At 34.0% G+C, this 15,344-nt stretch overlaps 1 protein-coding gene and 1 non-coding gene across 6 annotated transcripts; both read left to right on the top strand.

The window, feature by feature from the left end:
* Positions 1-204: 204 nt before the first annotated feature.
* Positions 205-3,694, top strand: LOC111804948 (mediator of RNA polymerase II transcription subunit 22b). 5 transcript variants are annotated; one of them, XM_087128476.1, is made up of 4 exons: positions 215-471; positions 658-723; positions 2,273-2,515; positions 2,668-2,903. In XM_087128476.1, exons 1-3 carry the CDS (start codon positions 325-327, stop codon positions 2,510-2,512), a joined length of 453 nt encoding a protein of 150 aa, XP_086984602.1. In that variant the 5' UTR covers positions 215-324; the 3' UTR covers positions 2,513-2,515; positions 2,668-2,903. The 5 variants fall into 5 exon arrangements, with proteins under 5 accessions (XP_086984603.1, XP_023545556.1, XP_086984602.1 ...); XM_023689787.2 differs by having other exon boundaries at positions 2,660-2,903; XM_023689786.2 differs by lacking the exon at positions 2,668-2,903 and adding an exon at positions 3,467-3,694 and having other exon boundaries at positions 217-471.
* A 10,910-nt stretch (positions 3,695-14,604) lies between these two features.
* TRNAR-UCU (transfer RNA arginine (anticodon UCU)) lies at positions 14,605-14,677 on the top strand. Its single transcript has one exon. It is a non-coding gene; the product is annotated as a tRNA-Arg (tRNA).
* The last annotated feature ends 667 nt before the right edge of the window (positions 14,678-15,344 follow it).

The raw sequence follows: 15,344 nt of genomic DNA, 5'->3' as shown, positions 1-15,344 counted from the left end.
TTTTCTTTAGTGTTAAATATTAATTAATCAATAAAAAAAATAAAATATTTATCTCTTTTTAAATAAATTTAAATTTCTTGTTTTACAAATATTAGATCCATTAGTGAATTGTTTTTGATATTTTTGTGGACTAATATTTTGTAAGAGCCCATTAAGAGCCCATTGTCAAGCCCATCTCCATTATTCGATTTCAAAGCCTCCCTAGGGTTTCAACTACTTCAATGGTGCTTCTTCTTCCCCGACATTTCTACTTCTCTCTCTTTCCAATTACCTTGCCGCCATTGCAGAGCTGATTCAATTGCCGTTTCCATTTTTATTATTATTATGAACAAAGGCATTGGTGGTGGAACTGGCCCCACCGCTGCGGCTGCTGCGGCGGCAGCTCAGAAACAGAAACTGCTTCTTCAGAGAGTCGAAACCGATATAGCCAACATTGTCGACAATTTCACCCATCTTGTCAACGTCTCAAGGGTAACGCTCCTCTTTCCTTTTCTTTTTTGCTTTTGCTTCATTGTTTTCTCAACTCAATTCTTCTTCTACGACTTGGAATAGGAAATTTGTCATGTAATTCTCTTTGGTTGGTTGTTTTCCTGTTCTTGATTGAACGATCCCTTGTTTGGAATCCATAATTCGAACTTAGCGTTCTCGTTTCCTTAGGTGAACGATCCACCTGTTAGGAATTCACAGGAATCTTTCATGATGGAAATGCGTGCGTCCAGAATGGTAAGATAATGATTCTTCCTTTTTTTTGTTTACCTACTGTTTTTGCCAAGCTTATTTTAAGTTAATTTCTGGATAGATAGCTCTCTGTTTCCTTCCTCAATTGAATGATAATCATCTTATATGTTATTTGAAGCCTTGATTCCTAGGGAGTTACTGATTTTTCAATAAAATCAGATGCTTCTGCATCTCTTCTAGTATGTATTTCTTCTCCTTCACCAGCAATTCCGAGCAAATTCTCTTCTTTAATTAACGTCTATGGTCTTCAAATTCGTAACCCTCCGGCGCTACCAATTGGTTCTTCACATAAATTTACTTGAGTTACCTTTTTAGCTTGAGCAGTGAAAGTTATCTCGTGGAATACTAGAGACCTTGGGGATCGTTCTAAAAGAACAACATTGAAAAACTCATTCAATGTCACTGTCTTGATATGGTGTTAGTTCATGAGACAAAGATTGCTTTCTTTCTTTTTTTTTCTTTTTACTGAAAAGTTATCAAATCTTTATGGTGCTCCAAAGAAATTGGTTGGATTAATGTTGGATCTATTGAGACATCAGGTGGTTTACTGACTTTGCGGGATACTAGTAAGATAAATGTGAGATCCCACATCGGTTGGGGAGGAGAACGAAGCATTCTTTATAAGGGTGTGGAAACCTCTCCCTAGCAGATGTGTTTTAAAAACCATGAGGGAAATCTCGGAAGAGAAAGCCCAAAGAGGACAATATCTGCTAGTGTGGGCTTGGGCCGTTGCAACAAAAATCTTGGAGTTTCTTAAAGGAGGCTCCACCCTCTCAATTGAAATATTTTTCCAGAACAAGTGAATTTGTTGGGAAACACACATTTGTCTTCGGAATGAATGCGGTCTTTATTCTCTCATACTGTGAAGGAGCCTTGGTGCATTGGTGGCAATTTTTACATAACTCGTTGGGTTCATGAAAGATCACCATTAGGAAGAAAAGCCAAAAGTTGGGAGATAATTCATAGCACTCTTTGATCAATAGCTTTTTTTGTTTCGTAGGAATAAGAATAATTATTTGATGATTCAACAGTATAATGACAAGCTCAGATTTTTTTATTGAGCTCTATCCTTTACTCTCTGAAGCTGGACGTTTTGTTTGGGTCTTATCCCACTTTAGATTTTAAATCAGTTGGCTACAAATATCAGTTTGTGAGGTCATCATCAGGAAAGCTCTTTCCATAGATTTTTCGTGTTGATGCCTTTGTGGAATTCAGTTGTTTAGATCTTTTTTGGTGAAAGAATTTTGGCCAGCTTTTATTAGTATTGGCTCTTGTTGTCAGCTGTTGCTTTTCGAGGTTTCTCAGCAGTCGAATTTGGTTTGATGGGTCTTGTTTCGTTTCTTGACAATTCTCATTTGATTGTAATTGTTTTAAAATCTTGTTCAATTTTTTCTTTCATTCCCACATAAGATTTTAGGCAATAATAAATTTGGGATCTGTTCTTTTTTGTTCTTATCAGCTCGATATAGATGATAGCATTTCATTATAATCGTAATGGCTACTAATTTAGAGTTTTTTACTTGTTTCTAAACAGGTTCAGGCAGCTGATTCTCTGCTTAAGTTGGTTTCAGAACTTAAGCAGACAGCAATCTTTTCTGGATTTGCTTCACTAAACGACCACGTGGAGCAAAGAATCGTGGAATTCAATCAGCAGGCGGAGCAGACCGACCGTGTCCTATCTAAAATTGGTGAAGAAGCTGCCGTAGGGCTTAAGGAGCTTGAATCTCATTATTATTCTTCAACACAGAGGACTAGTCAGAACAGCCTGACATGATTTGTAAGTAGTGAATGTAAATAAGGATGTGATATTGTTGGCTTCTGAACTCAATTTCTCGCTAACATGGATAGTAAAACATAACCGAACTCTTCTAGCCTATGTTCTTAGCATTTTTCTTTGGCTTTTGTTGTTTTGGCATGCTAGATATGCAGGAACTAGCAGAAGGGTTTGGTGTCTTTTCTTACTCAGCTTTTTAGAAGAGTAATTAGGATGGGGAAGAAGGGCTTGACAAGGATGTAAAACATTATTTGGGAAATATGAACAATCAGAATATTATTGTTCAAACTAATGTTATTGCTGAGGACTATGGTGGCAAAAATGGCCGAGCTTGTAGAAGCTCAAAATAACAAATAAAAACTCATAGATTCATTGATGAATGTCCCAAATATTACTTAAACCTTGGGTACGTGAGGAAACATATTATTATTGTAACCGTCCAAGTCTACTACTTCTAGATATTGTTCGATTTAGTTTGTTACATGTCATTGTCAGCTTCACAATTTTAAAACGTGTCTACTAAGTAGAAGTTTTTATATTTTTATAAGGAGAAACTTCAATTGATTTTGGATTTCACAATCTACCCTCTTGGGGGTTCAATGTTCTTGTTTGCACATCGTCCAATGTCTGGCTTTGATGCCATTTGTAACTGCCTAAGCCCACTGCTAGTAGATATTGTTCGCTTTGGTTTCTTATGTATTATCATCAGCCTCACGGTTTTAAAACGTGTCTATTAGGTTGAGTTTTTCACATCTTTATAAAGAATATTTCATTCCCATTTTCAAGGTTGATCTCACAATTATACCTCTTTATAAATATAAGATTTCATAAGAAGAATCCTTCCTATTAGACTAAAATCGTTGGAAATGGTCTAGAATCAGGACTCTGATAACTATTACTTTTTTTTATTTTTTTTTGAACTTTATACGGTTAATTTTGTTTTCGTCATAACAGGTTGTCTAGCAGCCATTCCAGCTGCATTGCTAGTTCAGTCTCCACCAATGGTTTCATCACTTAGCTCTGGTGGTCTTAGTGAGGGCAATCTCCATGTGCCCTAATCTTCTCCATCCTCGTAGCATTAAAATGTGTTAATGTTGGAAATTTACACATATGTTGTGATATGATGAAGATATTGATGATGAAGAGAATTTTTTGAGAATAAATTTTTGGATTGACCGGACCCGTCTTCAAGTATGAACATTGTTAGACTGTGAAGTATGATGTTTAACTATTTAAGTTAAATGAGTAATGAGTTTTTGAAATATAATTTTATTTATTCTCTCATTTAGTTTTTAAGATAGAATCTTATATGAAGTCATATGTCATTTAGTTGAGAAGGTTTTTTTTTTTCCTTCATTTGATTTTGAAGCAACGCATTCGGCGAAAAACACTATAAACTAGAACTAAAGAACCGCATGTCCTATTAACAATGAGCATAAATAAACCTCATTTCTCATGGAGTTTTCCATTCCACTATCTTCACGCATATTTCTTCTTATATGTTCTCTCTTTTGTTCTTCATGTAGATCGGGTACATTGAAGACTAACATTTTCTAATTAAGGGGAAGGTTATGGGTCAATAGCTAATTAAGAGGACGATCATGAATTTATAAATAAGGAATATATTTTCATTGGTACGAGATCTTTTAGAAAAACCAAAAGCAAAGCCACGAGAGCTTATGATCAAAGTAGACAATATCATATCATTGTGGAGATCCGTGATTCCAATCGTATCATCAAGAAGGGCTCGCTAATTATCGAGTGTAACCTCCTCATAAACTCTACATGAGCTAGCAGAGATAAAAAGGCCTTAACCGAGCAAAATCAAAAAAAGAAACAAGAGCATAAAAGAAATGCTCTCACAATGAGATGAATCTGAATGGTAACGACATAAATGTATTTATATTATTCAAAGGGGGTGGTTTTTATTAGTTAAGTTTGGGATTAGTTTTGATTTATTGTAGTATGGGTGGTTTTTATAAGTTTGAATATTAGTTTAGTTTGTTTTAGAGGTGTCCGTGGATTGGGCTGCATCGGGTTCGGATATTTGTTAGACCCAACCTAACTGTTCGGATTGTCAATTTTTTCAATCTAAACCGTTCTTATTAAATAATAAACCCAACTCAACCTAACTCAAAATCCAACCAGATATTTATTGGGTTGGGTTGGATTGAGTTGATCAAATATTTTTGTTCATTATAAATTTTATTTTAGAATTACTTTATTCTCGTAAATTTTGTTAAAGAAAAAAAATACGAGCTCTTTAAGTGACAAGCCTAGGTTGGAACTCACATGGCCCAAGTCGAGACGCACACAACCTAGGCCCAAACACACGGTCCAACACAAACACGTGCATGACTAATCGAGCCCACATGGTTCATTTCTTAAACACCACTAGCTGATCACGTGTCATATGATTGATACATGCCTATCTTTACTTAAAAATTTTTAAAATAAGATATGAAGTACTCAAAATACTTCCAAGTAATTTCATTATTAGGATTAGGGTACGTAGTCATCTAGAACATGAGCGTCCATTTTTCTGAATGCTTGTTTATATATATATCAATTTCATGTTGAACTCTTTAGGGCATGCATTACTTTCATGCATACGAACGTTATACACATTACTAATATGTATTCAAAGCTTTTAAACATGCATCACTTTCATGCCGTCAGATTTTTTCAAAAAAAAAACGAGATCAACCTCTTTAAATTCATGACTTTTATGTAACATTCACATACTTGAGATCTCACAAAATCTAACAATAGTTTGATGCTAAAACAAAAAACGATATTTTTCATCTCCATTAATATATAAAACCAAACAATAAATTTCCAACCTCAAATAAATTATCCTTTCAACTTATAAAAAAATCATAAACTTAAATTAACACGGATGATGTGTTATAATCTAATCAATACTAACAAAGATTGTTTGCTCTAATTCGTTTTGACCCGTTACGTATCGTCTACAGCTTCACGAATTTCTAATCGGTTTCCACATTTTTATAAGGAATGTTTCACTCTCCTCTTTAATCGATGTAAGATCTCTCAATCCACTTTCTTGGGGCTAACATCCTCATTAGGACACCACCTAGTGTCGGACTCTGAGACCAAATTGTGAGATCCCACGTCAGTTAGAGAGCAAAACGAAGCATTTAAAAAAGTTTACCCAAAGTTATCATTTCCAAGCAATCCAAACACAACAAAACATGAGCCCAAAGGGATCAGCGTTGCACTACTCAAAATTAATCAAAATGTCCCTATTCTAGATTAACTTAAAATTTCAATTGGGATGAGTTAGTGACATAAACAACTTGAATAGAGTCCAATTCAATTCAATCAAATCTTCTAAAGATAGGTTGTGTTGGGTTGTCCCGTAATTTTTTCTTTTTTAATTTATAAAAATCCTACTTATCACTGTACATGTTACAATAGTAACTAAAAGCTCATAAAGTTCAAATATCAAACATTTATAAGTCACAACGCCTATCATTGACATTAGTTATAAATGTTAAATATTTTTAATTTTTTTTCAAAGTAGGGCAAAGTTAGGTTGGAATGGGATGTAACCCTATTTTTGGGTGGGTAATATTTACCCTATCAAAAAAATATCACCCAATAAACCAAACTGATAATAAATCTAACTTAGTCCAAACTTTATAGTTTGAGTTGATACTCTGGTTGGGATAAGTTATTGGATCATATGAACACCGTAACAAAATTTAGGTTCGAATGTTCCCTTAATTTCAATTTAAAAAACATGCTAGATACGATTAAATCGTCGGTCTAAAAATGTAAATATAAAAGGAAGAAAAATGGGAAGTAATCTTTGGTAAAACTTGGATGTTACACATTCACACCATTTATTCTGAAATGATATATGAGGAAAAGAATAGGTGCAATCCATAGGTGTGGTATTGTACTCTAATGTGACCCAAATACATCACATCCACACCCCTTGCTTCCCATGATGTCCTAACAAGTTTGATTCGCTGCAACTTGCTAAGGTTGACACTTCAGTTCAAATCATTTCATGCCAAGTACAAGAGTCTTGTCAACTCCCAACATAGCATACCCAACTTCCTTTTGTGTATTCATCAAACAAAACTACAAATTAATGTATAGTCTCCAACCACATCAATGAGTCGTTAGATGCTTATCGCTAGTAGATATTGTCCTCTTTTAGCCTTCTTTTTCTGACTTCCCTTTAAAGTTTTTAAAACACGTCTGCTAGGGAGAGGTTTTTATTCCCTCAAAGGAATGTTTCGTTCCCCTCTCTAACCGATTTGAGATCTCACAATCAACCCTCTTTCGGGGCCAGAGTTCCTCGTTGGCAATCGTTCCTCTCTCCAATCGATGTGGGATCTCATAATCCACTTCCCTTCATGGCCCAACATCCTCGTTGGCACACTGCCTGGTGTCCACCCCTCTTCGGGGGCCAGTGTCCTCTCTGGCACTTTTTCCTCTCTCCAATCGATGTGAGATCTCACAATCTACCTCCCTTCATGACCCAACGTTCTCGCTAGCACACCGCCTGGTGTCCACCCCCTTCGAGGCTCAGCGTCCTCGCTGGCACACCCCCCGATGTCTGGCTCTAATACCATTTGTAACAGTCCAGACCCACTACTAGTCGATATTGTCTTCTTTGGGCTTTCACTTTCAGACTTCCCTTCAAGGTTTTAAAACACGTCTGATAGGGAGAGATTTTTATACCCTTATAAAGAATATTTCGTTTTCCTCCGCAACCAGTGTGGGATCTCACACTCTGACCTAGTAAAAGCGTTAAAAGGGTGTTTGAAAAACTCCAACAATATCCCATCACTATATTTTCAGTTCAACTCAACACTTACGAATGAGAAGATTCAAACAGGTCAACAATAGCTCTCTCTATTTACTTACATATGATATAAGATAAACATCTCTAACCGTGCGATTTCACCTCGATCCAAAAAAAAAAAAAAAAAAAAAAAAAAAAAAAAAAAAAAAAAAAAAAATCATGCAAAACATAAATATTTAAAAAGCATATAAAAACCTCCATATATTTGGTAGAACAATCAGAATTATATCCATCACCACCAAGATGTTCATCATATTGGGCATGACATGAGAGAAAGAAAGGCACACTTAGCCAAGAATGGAACTGCCGGCCACAAAGAGGAAGTTGCTATCAACATTATCATAAAATAATATCAAAATCCATTGCCGGCCGGCAATTCATCCTTGGCTTAGTACTCCTCTCTTCCACTTCATGCAATGCCTTCAAATGATATACCACAACCAACAGCTGCTGAAGTTTTTGTACACAAACACACATATTTATAGTGATGATAAAGTGGAAGAAGCTAAGGCAGCTTATAAAAACTCATATATTATATGCTGATTCGATTTAGAGTATTGTGACCTCCAAAAGAAATAGCACTTTGGGCACTAATTAATAATCTTTTGGAGATTTGGTCAGCCCACACTTTTCGACCAAAATAAACAAAGATTCTGACTGAAGACAAAAAGGGGATGAAGAGAGTGGGAGGGGTGAGGGGAGAGGGTGCTTCATGTCTGGTATATTATAAGGCTATGGCTAACATTAACCCTCCAACCCTAACAAACAACACAACTAAGTTTGAGAATTTGACGTTGATTGAGAAGTAGAATGAAACATTCCTTACAAGGGTATGAAAATCTCTTCTTAGTAGACGCATCTTAAAACTGTGAGGCTGGTGACGATACGTAACGGGTCAAAACGGACAATATCTGTTAACTGTGGGTTTGAGCTGTTACAAATGGTATCAGAATCAGATAATTGAACAACGTGTCAACGAGGACGCTAGACCCCCTTGGTTGGAGGGGGGAACGAAACATTTATTATAAGGGTGTGGAAATCTCTCTTGAGCAAACACATTTTAAAGCCGTGAGGCTAATGACAATATCTACTAGCGGTGAGCTGTAAATAATTTTCTTTTTAGAAATATAGTGTCTTTCGAACTTTATCATTTATTTAAAAAATGTCCATGGTCTTTTAAGAAATTGCAATACTACTCTTGAATTTCGTAAACGTTTCAAAGCTATCATTGAAGTAGAATTCTATTAGAGCATGGTATGAAAATTTGAGACTCAAACATTGTCCTAAGTTTCAACCTCTACTCAACAATATAATCGAACTTCTACTCATATGTAGTTTTGAAACATTAGTGGACAAGATTTTAGAGTATTTTTAAAAACTGTTGTGATGTTGTCCTTTCGATTTTCAATCAGCCAAATACAGCCCACATTCCCAAAAACGGTAATGGAAAAAAAGTAGATATTCATATTCCACCAAAATGGGAATGTAATTCTTGAAAAGTTGAAAGATTTGGTAAGTATGGGTTGTGGTTGTATGCATTCAATTCAATATGTTTTTGTTGTCGTTTTTCTATGTCATTCATAACTAGTTGATAATTCAATCTCGAGAACCCGCTGATAAGCAAATTCTTAAAAAGATTCACTTCTACAAATAAAATTTCGAGTAGCTTAAAAGAAAAGCGAACCGAAGAATTCACAACACTTGAGTAACAAATAAAATCGAATAGTCCTTTTTGTTGTCCACAACAAAGGATGATTGAATATTATTTCTCTTCGAATTCTTTTGAGACATTGTGTTTGTGTTTATTCTTTTCCCATGTTTCCTTTGCAAACCGTTGAATCCTAAATCATTTCTTCCTCTTTATGAGATGTCTTGTCTTGTGAGCAAGAGTGTCTTGCCCTTAACTGAATAGTATAAGTAGCATATGACTTCAGTATTTTAAGTAAGACTCAGTATGTTACTCCATTACTAGAGTCACGAAATGCAATCACATGCAATCATGTTTAGGTCTATCATGAAACATCATTTTATGATCTTGATTTCAACTTTCAGTCTAGACAGTAATTTTTTCAACTATTTTAAGTTTTTCTTAACCATCATAGTTTCAAAATCACTCTGATTCAGATATCATTTCTATACTCGAGTGTGAAATAGATACGTTACGAGAAGAAAGGGAGATAAATCATAGGTTAATTAGAGGAGGCTTAAGAAAAAAAATTTACCATTTAAGGAAAGATTGGGAATGAAAAGGTTGATGGTGCTTCTAAGAATATGAAAGATGCTCAACTAAAGTAACAATATTTTAAAGAGATTTTAATAAAATTCTTATGCCCTCTTCAAATATTATTATTATTATTATTATTTTTAGTGTTCTTTTGACTTATTATCATAAAAAATAGAGAATAATGTTATAAAGCATTGTTGGCATAGGCCAATGTTAAATAAACTTTTTTTTAATTTAAAAAAAAAAAATACCATGACTAATTTATTAATAATTAAACATAATTAATTGTTACTAAATCCAGGATTAAGATAGTGAAAGTTAGATTATATTGGTTTATTTATTTATTTTCTTTTTTTTTTATTTTCTTTTTTTTTTTTAACTTTATAAAAGTTTTATTCTCACCTCACAGCGTTCAACCACTTGTGAAGTCTCAGACAATCAAAAGAGCACTAAAGTTCAACCCATTACTTATTTTAGTTTTAAATCAAAATAATACTTTTAAAACTCTTTTTTTTTTTTTTTTTTTTTTTTTAATTAAGGTGATTTATCCACTCCATGTTATAAAATAAAGTTTAAACTATATAAAAATATCATTTTTATTCTTCACATTCATATTTATTCAATAAAATATTATTCTTGAGTTTTTATTTTTTTAAATATAAAATGGGTAATGTGTCAAAATGTTCGACTGAGTATCTTCCTACTCAATTTTGACACTGTTGATACAACCCACTCTATAAATGTGGTTGGATGTCTTATCTTAGTATCGCCGTTGATACAACCCACTCTATAAATGTTCGACCGAGTATCTTCCTACTCTCAGCCTTGTATATTTCCAAGAGAGAAGCACCTACACTCACAGCGTTAGATATAAAGTAGATATATTGAGATATTCCTTTATCCTCAATAATTGGGCTACTAGATAGTTGATCTTTGCGGTCGTCTTATTTTAACTGATATTATCAAAATGATGGATCTAAGGTTGAATTAGATCTTCAAGGGAATATTTAGGCTACTACAAAAAATGATTAGTAAGTTCGACTTAAGCCAATCAAGTAACTGGTTTTAGTATTGGCTTGATTGAATGAATTGTATTATGTATGATGATTCGTGCCTTGTGGTTTTTGCATGTGTCATATATATGATTGATATGTTATGTTATGCTAAGTTATCTCATGTTATACTATGATACGTCATGTTATGTTATGTTATGTTATACCATGATATGCTATGTTATATCATGATAAGTTATGATATACTATGTTATGTTATGATAAGCTATATTATGTAATAAAGTTATGTTATTTTTGTGATCATGTCATGTTGTATAAAGTTGTTATGAAATCGTTAATTTATGGTGCATAAACCTCTTTAGATCACGCTATGAAAGTTATGCTATGTATTACAAAATATATGAGAATTATGTATGCATAATTCACAGACTCATTATGTTATAAATAAATCGAAGTTTGTCTTACATCATACATTATGTCATGATTATAAGTTATGGGGACTTCATGCATATTTGTGTGTCATGTGCACTAGGATATTCTTTTAACATGATGAGTATGGGTGCATACATTATGACTTATGATTTATGACATTATGTTCACCATGATGTTATGCAAAATATTTCCATCCATGGTATTTGATATAGAGCCCGTTGGTGAGTGCTAGTCTGATAAGCTAGGCCTAAGGAGTCATGCTCGATCATGTGTAGAGAAGTGTTACACATCCAACCTTGCCTGAACTGAAAAAATTGGCTAAAATCATGTTATGATATATTAAAAAGATAGATCTCACATTTGAGCGTCATCTATCCAATCTTGACGGATGGACTATTTCAAAGATTCTTCCAACACCATGTAAAACTATGAGGCTGATGGCGATACGTAATGGACCAGACGGACAATATTTACTAATGATAGACTTGAGCTATTACAAATGATATTAGAGCCAAATACCGAGCGGTGTGCTAATGAGAACGTTGGGCCCTCAAGAGGGCGAATTGTCAGATCTCACATTGTTGGAGAAGGGAACGAAACATTCGTTATAAACATTCCTTCCATAAGGGTGAGGATTGGGTCCTCAAAACGGGTAGATTTTGTGATCCCACGTATATGTTTTCACACATGTTTTCGACGATTCCAACAATCGAAGTTTGTGAACGAGGAAGAACTAAAAACTAATTTAATTCTTCTTGTGAGACTAATTTGAATATATAACTCAACAAATCAAAACATATACGTAATCAAGAAGTCAAAAGTTCGAATCATCCACGTTCCCATGGTGATGAACTCGAAAAGAAAAATGATTATCACAAGCCACTATAGCTAAAACAAATTGTGAACAACTTATTAAAAGTTTGGGGCCTAAGGAGAGAAAAGAAAAGCCTTTGAATGCTTTCTTTAAAAGTGAGGTATATTCGTGTAAGAGTGTCCAAAAACTTCAATGTTCTTCTATATTATTCTAATGTTCATCGTGGTGGAGCATTAGGTGGAAGATTAGACATAACCTAGTTAATAATAAATTTGTACAATCATATAATGCATTCCATCCTTAATATACTATTTAATAACGATAGTGGTTCAAAAAAACTCGATCAACCCAGCAACTCATACCGTTTGGGTTAGGTTATAAACTTATTTAGATTTGGTTCGATTCAAATAAATGAAAACTTTATAAGTTATGTTAGTTCATAGGTTCCGTTAAAATTACATTTTTAATTATTTGTTTACGATAAAATTATATATACATATATTTAATTTATTTTTGTTTAATTTTATAATTAATTTTTTAACGATGTATTCTCCGACAACTTTTAGAAAAGTGAGTATAATTCTATCGTAATTGAAATATACTCTTTTTTTATATTATACTAAAAATAAAAATGAAGTATATTATTGATGTGATTAGACGACTCAAATCTATATATCTTATAAAAAAAACGAGGATTTGACCATTTAAAAATATTTTAATGAAAGGTTAAGGATTTTCTTTTTTAATCACATATGCGAATAAGTATTATATTATGACATTAATCATAATTAGCACAATGAATTGGAATAAATTCGACTAAATTTTGCATTTTTATTTGACATTCTTTTGATAAGAGAACAATAAAAATAAAAGGGGAAAATGAAAAATGATAGGGACAAATATACATAAATATTTAATGCATCCAATAAGAATTTTATTCCAATTTTAAAATATTAAAAAGAAAAAAGTGAATCAAATTCGATTTTCTCTTGCATCCTTTTTAATTCTACATTAATGATTGCTCTTAATTTTCATATGTTATGTAACATTATCTCTATTATATTAATTAATAATGAGATTCTTTCAAAGTTTCCATTCTTTTAAATAACTCTTTTTGACGTAGTACTATTTGTTGACAAGTATATCACGCGTAATGGGAGGTACACGTTTAGAGTGACACTGTCTAGCAGATATGATCCTTTTTGGGCTTCCAGACTGGTTTCCACACCCTTATAAATGGTGGTGTGTTCTCCTCCCCAACCAATGTGGGACATCACAATCCACCCCCTTCGGATTCCAGCGTCTTCACTGGCACTTTTTCCTTCCTCCAATCGATGTGTGACCGCCCCCAAATCCACCTCCTTTGGGGCCAGCGTCCTTATTATTGGCACATCGCCTTGTGTCTACCCCCCCCCCCCTTCAGGGAATAGCGAGAAGGCTAGCACATCGTCCGATGTTTGGCTCTGATACCATTTGTACCGGCCCAGATCCACCGCTAACAGATATTGTCCCTTTTGGGCTTTCCATCAAGGCTTTAAAACGCGTCTACTAGGGGAAGGTTTCCACACCCTTATAAATGGTGGTTTGTTCTCCTCCTCAACCAATGTGGGACATCTCAGACACAATACCCCATAAACAGGTTTAGAGCAATGTTGTTACGTGTGTTAAACCGTGGAAAGGATTTCAGACAATTATTCCCTTTAGATGATCCAAGTTCTAGGGTAATTTATAACCAAAAATAAAAAAATAATAAATAAATAAATAAATGTATTTATTTATTTAAAGAAATTAATATGCAAACTTAAGAAATATATTTGAACATTAGCATGAGATGGTGGGTCAAAAAGATATCAGAGTAACTCATAACGGTCATGTCGAGCTTAGAGAAAATTGTTGTTTCTAGAAGAATACAGTTTGTTTATTCGTCACTACTTTGATCAACTTTTGATATTCAATATATCGTCACCGGATCAATTCTTTTTTCTTAACGATTAAAGCTAAGGCGTTCATTAGAAATTTGTCTCGACATTTGGACTCAAGTTCGTCTGAACTTAGGCCTAATGAAGGTTTGGAAAGTTAGAAATCCAAAATTCATTCTTTCTAGAGTTAGTCTCGACAAAGTGTTTGCTTTCTCCTATTACTCTTAGTTTGAAGATTTGTATCTTCTTATCTACATTCATATTTTCTCTTAGTTTGAAGATTCATTTATATCCTATGAGTTCAACCCCATCAAGAATATCCAGATAATCTTAGAACGAGAGTCCTAAGAGATAAATTACAAAGACCTCCTAAGAACCTAGGTACCTCCACTGTACTTATGAAAGACCAAGATAGTTTACGATATCTATTAGTAGTTGTGAACGGTATCACTCGTACTAGATCACTATGGAAATAATACGAAGAGTGGTTGAATTATGTACTAGAGACATGTTCAAGCATATGAGGTGATAGAAGTATTGATGAACCTGTTTTTCTCCATGTCAAACCAATGAAATGATTTTATTACTCGGAGTAACCTAATAATTGAAAAAAATGTTGCTGATATTGCTACACCAAAACTCGAATTGACCCTCGAGAAAAGGCACAAATTAAAACTATTTAAACACGGTTACCAAAAGCTTCTATTTCTCTTGTTAAGTTAATATGATATTAGGTAATAAAATGAAAAGGCAGGAGAAGCCACAAATAATAGAATCATAATGTGTTAGGATATGTTCAATATCAATAGCGGTTGTGATCTAATGGATAAGGCGTTCAATATCAATAGCGCTTGTGGCCTAATGGATAAGGCGTTTGACTTCTAATCAAACGATTGTGGGTTCGAGTCCCACCAGGCGTGTTTAGAGTTAATAAATGTCCGATGGACCACATATAACCTTTATTTTTTAAAGCTTTTTTAATAATAAAGTTGGGCCTTTTCAAATGAAGCCCAAAGAATGGAGCCCAATAATTTATTCACTCCTAAAGTCTGTTCTTATCAATTATCATTAATATAAAGTTACGTTCCTTATTTCGGGTTAATAGTTAAGAAACTTGAAGATCAAAAATTGCGCGAGATGATGACTTCTATTAAGTGTAGAGACGGGTCAAGGCTAACATTGCGCCCCATTAACTGGTCTTGAAAGAAATTAAGAACTCTATGGATAGGTGGTTTAGAGTGAATACTTCTATTGAATGTAGAAACGAGTCAAGGTCAATACTATGACTTTGTAAATCATTTTTTGGAAGAGACTAGGGACTATAGGGGTAGTTGACAAGGAGAATGCTTTTATTGAGTGTAAGAATAGGTTTGGATTGATGCGCGTGATGCTAGATGACTCATGATGAAACATTTGGAACATCGAGACCTCCATAGAAGCTTAGCTAGCTATAGGAATAGGCCCAAACTTCCTGGAGCATAGAGAAAAGCCTATGGAAACTTCATAGAGCATAATATGTCTTTTTGCACTTCACTTTAAATTATTGATTTATGTGCTTCCATAATGTTGCAGGATTCCTTGAAAGCT

The sequence above is a fragment of the Cucurbita pepo genome, chromosome 11 (assembly GCF_057944985.1).
Source record: "Cucurbita pepo subsp. pepo isolate OVF chromosome 11, ASM5794498v1, whole genome shotgun sequence".
In the NCBI taxonomy this organism is placed as follows: domain Eukaryota; kingdom Viridiplantae; phylum Streptophyta; class Magnoliopsida; order Cucurbitales; family Cucurbitaceae; genus Cucurbita; species Cucurbita pepo.
The sequence above is the reverse complement of the archived record's forward strand: the minus strand, read 5'-3'. Positions and strand labels throughout refer to the sequence as shown.

What these genes read in the sequence shown, in the direction of transcription:
- LOC111804948 (XM_023689786.2), top strand. Translation starts at nt 325, where the DNA reads ATGAACAAAGGCATTGGTGGTGGAACTGGCCCCACCGCTGCGGCTGCT. An exon ending in ATCTTGTCAACGTCTCAAGG is followed by an intron (nt 472 to 657) that starts GTAACGCTCCTC and finishes TCGTTTCCTTAG; the next exon opens with GTGAACGATCCACCTGTTAG. An exon ending in AAATGCGTGCGTCCAGAATG is followed by an intron (nt 724 to 2,272) that starts GTAAGATAATGA and finishes GTTTCTAAACAG; the next exon opens with GTTCAGGCAGCTGATTCTCT.